The sequence below is a fragment of the Uranotaenia lowii genome, chromosome 1 (genome assembly GCF_029784155.1).
Source record: "Uranotaenia lowii strain MFRU-FL chromosome 1, ASM2978415v1, whole genome shotgun sequence".
NCBI lineage: Eukaryota > Metazoa > Arthropoda > Insecta > Diptera > Culicidae > Uranotaenia > Uranotaenia lowii.
In genome coordinates this window covers 204,570,948-204,585,862 of record NC_073691.1, presented here as the reverse complement: position 1 = coordinate 204,585,862, position 14,915 = coordinate 204,570,948, and the positions used below count along the sequence as shown (strand labels likewise).

General features: G+C 39.5%; 4 protein-coding genes across 5 annotated transcripts; 2 read left to right on the top strand and 2 right to left on the bottom strand.

Moving 5' to 3' along the window:
* The first annotated feature begins 1,093 nt into the window (after positions 1-1,093).
* LOC129744897 (uncharacterized) lies at positions 1,094-2,751 on the top strand. The gene is made up of 3 exons (XM_055737656.1): positions 1,094-1,229; positions 1,775-1,898; positions 2,074-2,751. Exons 1-3 carry the CDS (start codon positions 1,137-1,139, stop codon positions 2,241-2,243), a joined length of 387 nt encoding a protein of 128 aa, XP_055593631.1. The 5' UTR covers positions 1,094-1,136; the 3' UTR covers positions 2,244-2,751.
* A 115-nt stretch (positions 2,752-2,866) lies between these two features.
* Positions 2,867-6,162, bottom strand: LOC129744890 (TELO2-interacting protein 1 homolog). Its single transcript, XM_055737645.1, has 3 exons — positions 5,898-6,162; positions 5,554-5,821; positions 2,867-5,480 (listed from the first exon to the last, which is right to left on the bottom strand). Exons 1-3 carry the CDS (start codon positions 6,083-6,085, stop codon positions 2,898-2,900), a joined length of 3,039 nt encoding a protein of 1,012 aa, XP_055593620.1. The 5' UTR covers positions 6,086-6,162; the 3' UTR covers positions 2,867-2,897.
* A 2,246-nt stretch (positions 6,163-8,408) lies between these two features.
* Positions 8,409-10,376, top strand: LOC129739715 (uncharacterized). The gene is made up of 3 exons (XM_055731219.1): positions 8,409-8,610; positions 8,798-9,216; positions 9,282-10,376. The coding sequence occupies exons 1-3, from the start codon at positions 8,601-8,603 to the stop codon at positions 10,167-10,169; spliced, it is 1,317 nt and encodes a 438-aa protein (XP_055587194.1). The 5' UTR covers positions 8,409-8,600; the 3' UTR covers positions 10,170-10,376.
* A 131-nt stretch (positions 10,377-10,507) lies between these two features.
* On the bottom strand, positions 10,508-14,439 carry LOC129739714 (MICOS complex subunit Mic60-like). Of its 2 annotated transcripts, XM_055731217.1 has the most exons (7): positions 14,189-14,439; positions 13,492-13,637; positions 13,227-13,426; positions 12,231-13,162; positions 11,930-12,158; positions 11,680-11,700; positions 10,508-11,587 (listed from the first exon to the last, which is right to left on the bottom strand). In XM_055731217.1, exons 1-7 carry the CDS (start codon positions 14,237-14,239, stop codon positions 10,962-10,964), a joined length of 2,205 nt encoding a protein of 734 aa, XP_055587192.1. In that variant the 5' UTR covers positions 14,240-14,439; the 3' UTR covers positions 10,508-10,961. The 2 variants fall into 2 exon arrangements, with proteins under 2 accessions (XP_055587192.1, XP_055587193.1); XM_055731218.1 differs by lacking the exon at positions 11,680-11,700 and having other exon boundaries at positions 14,189-14,438.
* Positions 14,440-14,915: the final 476 nt, after the last annotated feature.

Sequence of the window (14,915 nt, the reverse complement as noted above, 5' to 3'; positions counted from 1 at the left end):
TGCAAAAATTGTAAATACTTGATTTACTGTGAGAGGATCAAAATTAACACTTTTATTAAAAGGCAACATCCACTATTAGCCACTTCCGAACCCACAAAATTTCACCAATTATACTTACGCCCATAACTGCATTCCATAGAAAAAAAAACAATACAAAATCTGTTAAACTTGCCGCTTCTGTTCGAAAATCCTCGTCGCCAATTGAAGTGACCGTAGTATAATGGAATTTTATGATTTAGTTTAAAGGGACGGATTAAAAGAGGTTTCTTCTAGATAAATAAAGAGACACGACACACGTCTGGTTAGGTGGGAAGCCAGGTTAAAAGAGGCAGATCATTTTTATTAAGTCAATTAGGTACAATGTTTCGCCTGCGAAGTTCATTTGCCCTATGTCGACTATGTTCCCATTTTGGGATTAGACCTACTAATCGAAAGACTACTAGCCGAACACTACACGAACTTGAAATAAAAAATTTTCAAATAAGAATTAAGAGTTTTAAATTACGAACTCAAGAATCTAAATTCAGGATTATGAAGTCCATAGAATCTGAACTTTAAATTCTGGATTCTGGATTTGGATTCAGAATATTGAATTCAGAATCAAGAATTCTGGATTTAGGATGCGGAAATCCAGAGATTGCCGTTTCAAATTCATGAATTTCAATCTAGAATTCGAAATACCGGATTAGGAACTCAATATTTAATTCAAAGTCATAATTGAAAAGTTTAAAATATCGTTATTTGTGTGTTCATTGTTTTTCAATCATCACAGGTTTTATTTACTAAAATCTTGCTTTGTATAAACACTTTATTAATTAGATAAACAGTAACAATTCTACGCCAATGAATCTCTCCTCAAATCTGTTCTACGCGTTCCGTATAACACATAAACCTGTAAAAAGCGCTTGGCGACTTTTGGCGACATCTCGTGGCAAAGCCCGGAACCGCTTACCCAACACACCAACCCTAACTGAAGAACGCGACCAGCAGGGAAGCAACATCGCGTTTTATTCGTTTTAAATATAATTCTTTTTATTTTGAACGAACAGTTCTCCGCGTTTATGTTTTGCTCCGACCATTCTCCGCAGTTTACTGCATGCATACCTATACCATCATAAAACGTTTCCGCGAATGTTATGTTGCGCGTATTGTTCGAATCATTCATCTTTCTAGAGCGAGCACATCGAAAGGCATTCCGGGTTGTTATTGCAGGGTCAATATACCAGAAAGTAATGAAAAAAATAATTATGTATTGAGACACAGATTTCCGCAGCCATATACGCAATCAACTTGGTTTCGATAGTTTTTCCTAGAACGCTGTAATAGAGAAAAAAAAGTGATTTTGTGACCCGAAAAAGTGGTGGCAACTCCTGTGTGATGGTTTTATATGATTAATTTTATCGCAGTGTAGTAGATTTGATAAAGGATTAGAATTCCGTCTAACTTAGCTACAAGTTCCAGACAACTGTTTAGTTCCACAAATATTGATCCAAACCCATAAGGAACCAGTTTGCTCTTTTTTTTATCTTATCTCGATTCAGGTTGTATAGTTACGACACCTATTTCAGATTGATGTTGTGACTGGGTGGCGCATTCATCATTAATTTGGGGTGATTTTTTTTTCTTGCACCTTGCATTCTATGAACTCTGACTGTAGGTGACGCGATTAAATTGATTAGGTTCGTCGGGATTGCTCATTGAACCTGATAAGAGCGAGACCAGTTGTTTATGAGTATCGAACGAGTTAAGTGCTAGTTTTTTTTTATTCGTTCAGGCCAACAGCAAAACAGGCTTCAAAATGCTTAGCTCAATCAAAAAATCCATCTCATCTGTGTATCTGCTATACGAGCTGAACACGTGCATCTACATGTTGGATCCTTGGGAAAAGAAGTTCATCAGTATCCTTTCAAAGTTATGATTTTAAATACACAATTTTTGGTCCATTTCTAGCTCCTTCATCTATTTTGCTTTGCGAATTATCGATACGTATTACGGCTTTCCAAAATGTCATGTACAGTGTTCGATATTATTGAAAAATTACTGTGGATTTTCCTTACATAGCGACTTTCCTAGATGGTGTCATTTTCAGCATCCTAGCTCTGCTGATTTTCTCCAGCTACGTATACCTTCCCAGTTACACCAGGAAGCTGATCGGGGCCTTCATGCCAAGCACCACCAGTGACCTGGGTTTGGAACTTGTCGACCATCATCATTCGCAACCGCTGGATTTCGGAATGAACTGATGATCCCCCGGAAGCAATGCACACAAATCAAGGAACGAACGAACAAATCTTACCTTCCAACCAACCCCTTGGACCAGATGGAGGCGAAATCACCCGTAACTACAACATGGCACAATGTGAGAATATTTAGTAAGTACATAGGCAGAAGATTTATAAAAGCTAAACAGCAGAAGCATTTTTCTAAAGACATACATTTAATGATTAAATCCATAAACCTAAGAAAAATATTTTAAAGACATCACTTGAGTGAGCTTAACTACTTGTTCATCACTTAAACTTTAATATTAATCATTTTAATTCCATAAGTGAGAATAAGCAGTAATGACACAAAAAAATTCAATAACGTTCCTGTTAAAATACAATTATTGTTTATTTATTGAATTTAATATATTGAAGCTATTTGAAACTTCGATAAGCAAAAATTAGTCATTTGATAGCAGCTTGAGCGATTTTTTAAAACCATTTCCTAGCCAAAATTTGAAGAAAAAATCGAAACGCAATAAAGAATCCTTACATTTTAATTTATCAATAATAAATATAAAATAATTATGTTCACCGCAATTTAAGAAAGAAACTCCTTAAATAAAATTTCTTTTAGTTCCAAGTTTGAGTAAATTTGCCAGTTTTCCATCCAAGAAGTTTAGGCTGTATTTTTTATTGAACACTTCTTGAGCTATTTAATTTAACAAAGACAGCAGCCGGATCGTAACGTGCAAGTTGATCGAAAAAGCCTTTGGCCAGGTGCTGCAACTCCTTACGCTCGGAACGGTCCAGATAGAGCTTACCCACCTCCAAAACCTGATCTAGTTGCCGTTCGTTTAGCCGAAGGGAAACAACCAGTGCCGGTGCTTGGACGAGAATTTTCCGCTGCAATTTATAGGTTTGCAGGGCGCTGAAATCTGCGGTCAGGTTTTGCTTCATAAACTCGCTAAGTCGTGGAAGGACATCGTCCAGCGTGCGTTTTCGGATAAAATCCTTAGCTAGACGGGCGAGTGTAATCAACAGATCGAAAGCATATCCCAGCACTACTGGACTAGAATCAGCAAATCTTTCGGCAAAGTTGAACCAAATTTGATGTACCAGGGGAAGCAGCTGGTTTTCGTGATGTGCGAGAAGGTTTATTCCTTCATCTAATGTTGACAGTGCCACGATTCGTTCTTCTTGGACAGTAGAAGAAAGGTACTTAAAGTTAACTTCCAAAATCTTTATGGTTATCCGAATATGGGGAGGCAATTTTTCTTCCTCGCTTTGATAAGGTTCAAAGTCGGTTTCCATGTCATCAACGGGTGGGTTTGATTCTGAGTCTTGTTCTTCGGTAACTTCTTCTATGGTAGCTCCTTCTGGGGGTAGCTTATTAGTTAATTCTTCCTTTAGTTGAGCTATCCGTTGTTGGAGTTTTTCTCGTGCTTTGGACTCTTCTTCATCGAGTTGTTGTTCTGAGGACGCTTCTCGTCGAAAGCGATATCGAATGGCACGTATAAAAATTTGCAACACTCGAAGACAGAGAATTCTCCCGTCCCCAGCTCGTTGATCATGGTCGTCCAAAATATTCATTACTATTGGACTGATAGTAGACTCTAACACAGCCGATGATTCATAAGGAACAAATCGGAGGACTGCTTCTAGAAGGCGTACTCCGCTTGAAAATGATTCCGAACGTTTTAGGCAACGGTTTGTATGCTGTGAAATATAATCTAGATGCTCGAATATCAGCTGCTGAATCGATTCCAATTTCAAGTCACTAGCAATTGAAGCCAACGTCTGCTCTGCTGCTTGGCTGATGCTATGTAAAGTAGTTCTTGTTAAAGGAAGTGCGTACTTCAAAACATCATACAATTGCCATCGATAGTCCCATCGAAAAAGATTTCCTAGGCGGCAGACTATTCTCAAGCATAAGCAAATATGTAAGCAATTGAATTTTAAATCGTTCACACTTTCGGCTGATTCCTCCAACTCCAAATCCCAGTGGTAGGACTGAAGAATTTCTTCCAATACTGTTCGAAAAATGCCCAAAAGTGATTCGTTAGCACAACTTTTCGGAATCATCTCAGATAACAAATACAAATATCCATTTGTATTTAAACGAGTGCTAAACAAGTCTTCCATTATATAGTTTAATATAACTGCTAGGGTTTCCGGTCTATCCTGAGAATTCTGAATTATTCGAAGGAAACTTTTCTGTGCTCTCGACGAACTGTGAAAATTTTTCAAAACAAACCAACGAGACTCTAGATTTTCGTTAATATTTTCAACTTTCTTCACATAATCGAAACGATAAGAAACGTACTCTCTACGGACCAACTCTTCAGGATGGTCTAACTCCACTCCTGCAACCAGTACCATTATCAACTGATTCAAAACTTCTTGGTCGGATAATAAAACTACTAGCTGTCGATCGGTTAGGAAGCTAATGTACCCAGCCAGCAGACGGAAATGAGAAATCTGTTCGGATTCGACACCTCTATATATTGTTCTGGGAGCAGCTTTTAAACCAACAAATAACAATTCGTCCATTCGCGTTAAACCAAACCGTGGAATTTTGGTACTTGAATCAGAATTCTCGTAAACAGCTCTGGCTGACGTACTCACCTTAGAAGAGTCGTCCTGACTAAGAGCCAAAAGAGATTCTAAGAACGTGATCGAACATGTGGGCATATTTCGAACACACTTTCCGTACAGCTCGATATTCATTCGTGCGTATTGCAGCCTCACCAATTCTTCCTCTGCGCCTCGTAAATGATAAATAGTTTCCAATACTTTGGCCACCTTTTTCTCCGCCTCTAGCAACCATTGTAGGTTTCGTTTAGTGCTGTTGAAATAGTCCTCCCTAGCTTTGGGGTTCTTGAGACCCATTCCAAGGATATTACCGGTATCGCCTGACCCATCTGTGTTAGATTCCCGGCAAAGTCGCAAGAAATCTTCTGTACTAGCATATTCGTTCGCATCTTGCCGATCATAATCCTCGAATATCAAACACAAAACTCGACCCAAGGTTTTAATGGCCATGCATAGCAATGCTCGACCTTGCTTTTCGTCTCCGTTGATGACCTGGATCAGTGCCGACAGAAGCTTGGGTAAAACTATAAACAGCAACTCAGCCACTTGACAGCGTAATACGGGATCGTCGGAATCGAACCCATCGTGGATCTGCATTGTACTCAAAATGCATTCGATGGCAGCGAAACGCAGTTTCCGGTAGCGTTCATTCGCTAGGACACTAACGCAGACAAAGAGAACCTAAAGAAAATAACATCAACAGCCTGAGTGAAATTGAATTGAAATTTCTTCAACAGAATAGGTAACAGCCCACCTGCGAGATCAAATTCAGATTATCCTTGACGTAGATCTGTTCGATCAGCTCTGATTGTACGTTTCGGGTGGCCAGCGTAAGACCACGCACCACGCCTAGCTTGAACTCTTCGGAGAGGTTGGCGATCAGCTGTCCGCTCTGAGGGTCGTAGATTTGCTTTACCAAGACCACAACCGTCGTCTTCATGGCCACCGCTTGGCGCAATTTGGTTTTTTCCAGTATGGTACAAACGCAATCCATAAGGGCAGTTTTTAGTTCGTTCTTGTTCCTGTGGGGGAAGTGTTGAAAGAAACAATACATTCTGTGACATCTATCTGCAATTCGAAAGTGGTAAGGATACTCACTCTCCAGGAACCGAATCCACCAAGATAACCAGTTGTTGCAAGAAAACATTTTGCAGAATCTGTAGACTGGCTGCGTCGATTCGCCGTAAGTAGTCATGTAGTTGGTTGATATCGGAAAGGTTTGGGTTTTTGATCACTTTTTCAAACTGGGGCTTTAGGTTGGAGAAAATTTCCGCTAAAGATTCCATCGATATGGTCTGGGGGAGGAAGACTGAAATTCGCTGTATCGTTTTCTGTATCGTTTTTTTACTGTTCGGCGAAAAGCCAGCAATTGTTGAAAAGATTTGTAATCGTTCAAATTTTAACTATAGATGATCAGTTTCGTACACGCTACAGCGAGTCATGTAACTCAGTTGTTTAGGTCCTAAATTTAAGTCTTCTGAATTAATTGTTGCAGATTCAAAAGTAAACATCGAAATCGAATACAACAGCTAGATTATCCAATACCAGTCTGTCAACTTTGTCATAAATATAAACTTTGAACTAAATGAAAATGTTGTTCGGTCCATGACTACCAGAAATCTAAATCTGTTATTTAAGCTATTTTAAGAACAACCATTAATAAAACAATTTTTAATTATCAGCTTCAAAAACTTCAACGAAATTTGAGCGACTCAATACGCCGCCGCGATCATGCTAGAATTTGCGAGAGCAAAACAAAACCTGATTAAATTATTGTTTCATGCAAAACAAGTACTTTTTAGCATAAAAAAAGTTTTATTGAAATTCACTAAATAAGAAAGTAAAATTTTGAACCTTCGCACTGGTCGGTAGATTGATGAGAGAAATTTGACGTTTGAAAGATTTTTTTCTTTTTTTATTCAGTCTTCCTCCCCCAGGATATGGTGAAATTTATGAGGAGAAAAATAATTTAGCGCCGCGGTTCAGGGGTGTCAGGTGTCCTGATTTATCAGGATTTGTCCTGATTTTCGAGAGACCGTCCTGATTTTTCAAAAACGCTTGAATTGTCCTGATTTTTGAAAAATGGCCCTTAAAATGTCCTGATTTGTCCTGATTTTTTAAAAATATCCAAATCATAACTAAATTTATCGTTAAATGATGAGAACATCAAACAAATCCCAAATAAACCAGTTGAACCAATGAGATTATTTGATTCAAATGACATTTTAAGACATTTATTCGATATTTACTGCAGGCCAGCCGGTTATTCTCGCTTCAGTTACATAATTCAAGGTGTCTACAGCACCTATATTTCGCCTTTAGTTATGCAATCTAAGCAAAACTGCATTTTGTTTTCACCAATTCGGTGGTGTCCTGAAAAATCCTGATTTTTTCTTCGTGATGTCCTGATTTTTGATAAAACGACCTGGCACCTCTGCCGCGGTTTAAAAACATGCACTGAACCAAATCTGGCTATGAAATTTAAAGAGTCAATCCAATAAATCTTATCACTCAGTTACGGATAGAAGCTAAAGATATTGGCGAGTTGGACCATATTGGTCTTAGCCGTCCCATTGCGGACAAGCAAAGAAAAAAAAAAGAAGCTAAAGATAAATCCAGTACAAATTATAGGAAAATCCAATGAATTCCAAAAATTTGCTATACCAAGCAAAACATACAGGAATATCCCATAAATTTCATCAATTTGGAAAAAAAGACATTTGGCGGGTAAATTCATCCAATTTCTAATAAAGCTTATAACCCGATTTTATTCAGTGTGGAATCAGAAATGCATGTGCATTAAGCATAAAAGCTAGAATGATCCAATATTTCCCACAAAACGTTTAAAAGAATGAAAATAGTACTTGGGGAAATCTTTACTTTACATTACGCTTTTAATTGTTTTTCTTGTTTTAAGGATTAAGTGTTAAATTTAATGCATGACAATTTTTCAAATGGGAATAGCAATTACTGATTCAGTGAAATAATATCATTTCAATTCGAATAAGACTACTCGGGTTTGAAGCCATTATTTTGAGAGTTGAATCGAGTTTGTAATTGAATAAGATTAAAAAAATATATAGAACTGAAGAAATGACAGCGATTTTCCAAAAACTACTTTTTTTCAAAAAAAAAATAAATAAATTTGATTTTGTAAATGCAATTTTTGCATCACATAATACCACATTAAAATATCGTAATAAAACACCATGGGTCAATTTTTTTTAACTTCAGAATGCTTTCTGTGAATTTTTGAGTCAAAAATTTTCACGCTTTTCCGAGATAGTTGGATTTTAATTAGTGGGGTTATAAACCACTATTGTGGTTAAACGTGGTTATAAACTTCATTCAAGAAAGATATTCGAATTGTCAAACAAACTTATTGAGTATTTTAGCGGTAATTTTTATCACGTTGGAATGAAAATCCTTCTAAAACATAACCGTCTCCTGATTAACTGAATTTTATGGATGTTATCAAAAGACTACCGGAATAAACGACCAAAATGAAAAGATTGAAATATAATTAAAAAAAATTCGACATGTTGAGGCGATTCCATTTTACGCTTCGCTTAACTTTCCAACATAAAAAACTGACAGCTACAATCAGCTGTACGGATTTCTCTTTTCTATCGGCCACTGCGCTCCACAATTCACCAAAATTGTTTTAATGGTCATCTATATTTTTGGTTTTTTATCAATATCATTGACGTTCTAGCATTTAATTTAGTGATTATACTCTGTAAACTGCAGCCCAAGTGCTTTGATCTGGATTACGTGATAAAACAATAATCACCGACTGTAATGGAAGCAGGTAATCTACATAAAATTGCTTTAGTATTCCATTACAATGTCTTCTCTGGTTTATTTGAAATTTTACACATCAGAATATGAATACAAATGCTTGTTGTTTGAACTTTTTTTTATTCACTAATAGAGAATTAAATGATCTCATATCAGTTCGACACAACAAATAAATAATTGTAACCTTTTTTTAACAGCCGCAGCCAGAACCCAGGGCGATGGTATGGAAAATGAAGCCCTTGCACCGTTGGTTTCGTCTTCTGGGACCGGAGTCAATCAACGACCAAAGCAATTTGGTGCAACGCACGTAAACCAACCACTGAAACTTCCGACCGATTTCGAACTAGAACGATTGCTACCTCACTCGGGCTCAAATCCAGTTTACCGGCCAACTGAGTTGGTGACCGCGACCAATGCTTCCCTGCCCCCTACCATTCCCAAAGGAAAGATTTTCAACCTAGTACCGAAGCTGGCAAATTCGGGACGAACCGCTTCTTCGGCCAGTGGAGGTTCAAGTGGATTGAAAAGTAGAGAACCACGATTTGTTCCTTTCGAGCCGTACAAGGGAGCCGTTAATCCGATCCTGCCCTACCGGAACAACGAAAATCGGGTTAAAGTAAGCAATTTCAAATTTCAACTATGAACTATAAAATATTCAAATAAGTATAATCTTTCTCAAAGGTTAATAATAGAAACAACTTGGATTTGAACGTGCTGGTATCTCAAATGTCCACTATAACAAGCAAGGAACTGAAGGGTGATGAAACCGCAGCTAAACGGGAATTCGATGCAGAGAAGCAAAAGTTCGAGAAACAGATCGACGAGCTGAAGAAAGAACGCGATTACTATCAAAGTCAGCTTAAATTTCAGGCTCAAGTTAATTCGGAATTGAAAAACCTTCTGGTAGCTGCCGTTGGTGAAGATCTTCAAACGAAGGTCAACGTCCTTACGGAAGACAAATTACACTTGGCCAGAAAGCTGCTGAATTCTGCTGAAAATTTGTCCTCCCACACAGAACAGATCGAGTTTCTTGCCGGTCAGAGTGAAGTTTGGCGAAGTAAATTTCTGGCCAGTAGCCTGATGGTGGAGGAACTTGCACGATGGAAAACTAGTTTGCTGCAGAAAAATACCTTACTACTAGCTGCCAACAAAGATATGCTAGAAACAACATCCAAAATACGCGAAATGCAGGCTGACATCTTGCACAATCTAAAATTTTTGTCCAATCAAAAAGATTTATCGCTGAAATCAGCCGATGTGCTTGACCTCACTGCTGAGAGTCTGAACATATCACAGCAACTGGTACTAGCTCACTCGGCAATGGGAATGCCGGAACCTCTGAACCTAGCCGGTCTGGAAACAACCTGTCCCGCGGAAAAACTCGCCATCCAAGCACTACAAAACTCCAACGAACCGCTGATGAGCACCGACGAAGCATTCCGTGCTATCGTGGGCCAAGCTTTCCCTTCGATGAACTCCATCAAGCAACAGATGTTAGAGGAACAGCGCCAGTTGTCTGGTGAGTTTGTGCTCGTCGAAAATTGCGCACCATCCGAATACGATGCTTAGACCGGCCAGCGAAGCCAGTGAATGTGGGACTTTTAATTTGATTTTGGGGATTGATAATTTGTTATTTAGCCATATAGAAAGCGACCTTCAACGTTTTGTTGAATAGGTATCAATTTGAAAATGCAATCAAAAATAAATACAGCGCATTTGTGGATGCTTTTTACACTAACTAGACGATACGATCTAATAAATATACATGCTAACCAACTAATGTTAAATAATTTTTGTTTGGAAGAAATTCATTGGTTCGAAAGATTTAAAATAGACTTTCCTGTATTCAACAAGGTCACCAATGGATGTGATATAAGATCAAAAGAGCGTTTCTCCCATAGCAGACGTTGGATTTAAGAATGTGTATTTAATTAATCTCCTTAAAGTACAATTGTTTTGGGTTCAATTTAGAGGTCTGCTTACAAGCAAAAAAGATAATCTGCCGTGCTCATAATTAACAACAATATTTTTCTCTCGCAATTCGAAAGGCTTCCTATTCATCTCAGCACCAATAGAAACATGATCGATTAGGCAATCACTTTAACTACTGAATTTAAACGCACGCGGTTTATGCTTCATTTGCACTACAGTTTACAGAAAGGAGGGAAGCATTTTTCTCCAATTAGTTTCTTCAATGTCGGTAAACTTTTGAAAATTAAACAGAAACACAAACCCGGAAGAGGACGGGTAAACTAATTATACTGAACATAGTTAAGGATCATAAATTTGTTGCCCTAGCCAGAGCAATCCCAAATATACCGAGGACGTGAAGGAAACACAATTAAAAGCCAAGTTTGCTCTCTACAGGAATCTAATGCCACTAGACGCCGCGTGAGCCATTAACGTACTGGTGGCTTGTTGTGTTTCCAGCAGCAGTCTGGCTTCGTTCAACCACTCGAGTGCAGCCTTACGAGAGGCGCCCTGTAGGAGGTTCATATACTGGACTGTGCGCACGAGATCTCCTCGATCCAGCCAGTAGCGAGCGCGATTCAGGATATCATAGGTGTCCAACTTGCTGAAATCAAACGGCTTATCTTCCAACTCGTCTCGAGAAATGGGAACATCGGGACGGGCTATCAGAGCCGATTGCAGATACGACAAGAAATACATCGGCAGCCGAGCACCTTCGGCAGGAATGAGCGCCAAGCGTCTAGACACCTCCTCCACCTTGATGAAACGTTCACGCAAGGCATGCTCCGGATAGACACCACGAGTTTTGGCCACCTCTGGAAGGCCCTTCAGTACGCTCGCAACCAATTCGTCACCTTCGGCAGCCCGACCTACGGCACTGATTTCATCCTTCAGCGGTCGGAGCTGTTCTCGCCACGATTTGCCAGGCTGTCCGTTGCGAACCGATGACCACAACGATTGGCAGGCACCCCACAACGATTGAGCCTGGTGGGCACTTTTCTCTGCAGCCGCACGCTCTGTTTGGGCGAGGAAGTTATAAGTATAATAGTTATAAGTATAAAAAGGGAATTTTAAGGAGAACATCGAACACAATTTATTTCGCAATCACCTTTCATTTCGTCATCGATGTCTGATGTAGCAGTGAAAAAGGTAGGGTAATGTTAGCGTCGGGTATTGGTGATAGTTAATAATCATTTTAGATTTTGTGAGGATTTAAAAGAAACTACATAACACTGACAAAATCGTTTTAAAATTTCTTAGTTTGTAAGAAACATTATGTTTTGCTTTCTAATATAATAGACATACTCGACATACCAATCGTTATGAATAAAGCAATAATATGTAAAATTTCCACTCACCCTTCAGAGCAGCATCCATGCCCTTCAGTTTGCCCAGCATTGTTGCGAGCTGTAGCTTGTAAGCTTCCTGCTCAGTTGAAAGTTTTTCGTCCAATTCTCGCTGGAATTTGCGCTTCATTTCGACTTCCTTTTGAGACAACGCATCGGCCAGATGGTCCGAGTGAGCTTCCGATTGTTGCTTCAACTGCTGGCGCAAGTCTTTTCTGAAAGATTCTTGCAACTCGAAAACCTGTCAATATTCGAACGAATAAGTACAGACCCACATTAAAAAAAAATACTATTAAATGGTATCAGAAACTACCTGCTTTTGGGTACGTAGATTGAGCTCAGATCGTTGTATTCCGAGTTCATACTCTAGCTGAGATTTGATAGCTTCATCTTTATCCGAACCTCTAATAGATTCTAGAGCCCTTTTCAGCCGTTGTTCGCCTTCGATTTGCGTTTTTTGAAGCTCCTTCTGGAACATCGCTATTCGGCTGTAAGCATAAACGATGAACAGGTCCAGTTCCTCTTTCGGCATATCAATTTTCTTTTCCTGCAGCTTGATTCCCGGGAATAGTGACTCGATTTCATCGATAAAGTAATTTCTGGCTTTCTCCACCTTTTTCCAGTACTCTTCTCCAGCACCAGCCAACTGCCGAGCTCTGAAAACGTCTTCCTTGGCTTTCTTCAAGTGATTCAAATAAGCTGCAATATTTTCGCGAGTTTGTTTCTTCAGCTCATCAGAGCACTTGATTTCGTGACCGTCCAACAGACGTTGTAATTTATCAATCTTTGCCCGGGCTTGTTCAGCTGCGTCTTCTGCCGCTGACAACGATGTATTTCTAGCAACAGTGCAATTGCGTAGGTGGGCCCACGCGGAATCGTCCAGTTTATCGGCTGAACTATCCACCACTTTTTTCACCTCTTCGGTATACTTTTTCAATACATCTACAGCTTTTCCGTACTCCTTAATAGCTGTAGCTGCCGATACATCGATTTGATGCTCTAGATCCGAGATCGATTTCGGTACCTCTTCGGTCGAAGCAACGGCCTTGGATTTCAACACACTGGCACCGGTAGCAGCTGCAACTGGTTTAGCCGCCTTTGCTGGTTCACTTATTTTAGGGGCTGGTGCCTTAATGGTTGAAGTAGCTGGTTTTTCAACAATTGGGTCAGGTTTCGCGAGCGGTGGAGATGGAATGGGCACATGAACCGATGATTTGGATCGGGTCACGGGTGGTATATCGGCCTCTGAAATTTTAGTTTTAGCAAATTGATTGAAAAAATTCAAAAAATTTAAAAGCACTGTGCTTACTCTTCTCCGACTTTTTCTCCTCATCGCCACTGCTGAAAAATCCGGTTACGCTGGAAGTATAGCCACTGATGGTGCTGGATATTTCGTTCAACTTTTTCGTTACATCTTCTAGTGGGTTTTCTTCCTGCAGCAAGGTTTTAAGCACTGGATCCAAAGCAGGAACTTGCGATACTAGATACTTTCGAAATTCATTATCGTATCTGCAAGGTATAAAACAGCATTGAAGGCCACTCATGCAATTTGTTGTAATAATTCTTGGTCATACTTAGCGTAAGCCACCACACCGCCGCCAATTAGGAAGGGTGACAGGACCACAAGGACCTTTCCAAAACCGGCCTCCTGCAAATGTGGCAAAACGCTGGTTCCTGCACGCTTGGTACCGAAGTTCCGGAGCAGCTGAGAAGCTTTCCTCTGAAAAAGTTATTCATTTTTTAGGTATTATGATTATTCAATACTTTTTCGAATTGTATGGCAATAGAAATTTAAGAACCTTAAAATAGTCTTCCCTTTGAGAATACTTTAAGCTAGACAAACTTGTCTGGACCCCAAAGCAATGGCTCAATATTTTCATCCGGACTGATAAAGGGACGCTACGACCTTAGATCGAATAGCTTGAAAGCATTTTTGGTTCTAAACGTCTCCAATAATTAGGAATTAATTCAAGTAGGTAATATTTTTTGTTTGTTTCGCTCATTACCTATTCGATTAAAAAGCTCGGGTGTGGTGAAAAGTATTCACCCGATCCCACAGGTATCCCAAGAATCAGGCAGGTGCATCACTCTACCAATGACCGCTTGCTCAGAGTGGCAATGATAATGACATTCGTGATGAGCTCAACAAAATTTGCGTCTATATTCTGCTTTGGTGACATAACACCATCTTTTCGTTTCTTCGCATATCGCAAATGCACGAAGGAAAATTCCGAACAACCACCCAGCCCAGTCAGTACGTATTTCACTTACCCCCGTTCCATGGTTCACCAGAGCTGCTCGCTGCAGTAGCAATCTATACATTTCCAGCGGTTTCTGGTGTTTCTGGTTCCGTCCTACGGCGCTTTCTTTCGGACCGGAGCAAGCAGCAACGGGTTATGTTTGCACCTAGCAGGTAATTTTTCTCTCCCCACGGTAGAATTTTGCAAAAGCACTCGCGCACGCACGCACCTCCTGACCGACCGAACCGGATCGAAAAAAAGTCACTACTGAAAGAGCCCCAACTCACGATTTTTTCTGCGGGTAGCTCGCGTGTTGTGACAGCTTGCTATTTCGCCCGAACATAAAACGGCGAATATTTGAAGCGGTATTGGACTAACTGGTCGAAATTTGAAATAAGACTTGAAACATCGCTCTTGGAATGTTAACACATTGCGAAACAACTACGAGATATCTCGTTTTTTTCACTTGACACGTGTGCGCTTTATTGAGAAGCATTATTTACTTTAAAATCCTCGAGAAAAAAGGAAAACTGAGAAGCATAACTCAAATGTGATACATTTTACACAGAAAATTTATTCTGAAAAATTTTAATCAACACATTCGATAACTCAATGGGTGGTATGAAAAAAACTTAGTAATTGCTTTTGCTAAACTGAATCGAGCAGTCGAGCAGTCGCTTAAAGCAATTGCTTCGGTTGTTATGAATAAAGTTTTTTTGACAGCTGTTTTCTCAGTCAGGAGCATTTACTTTTAGAAC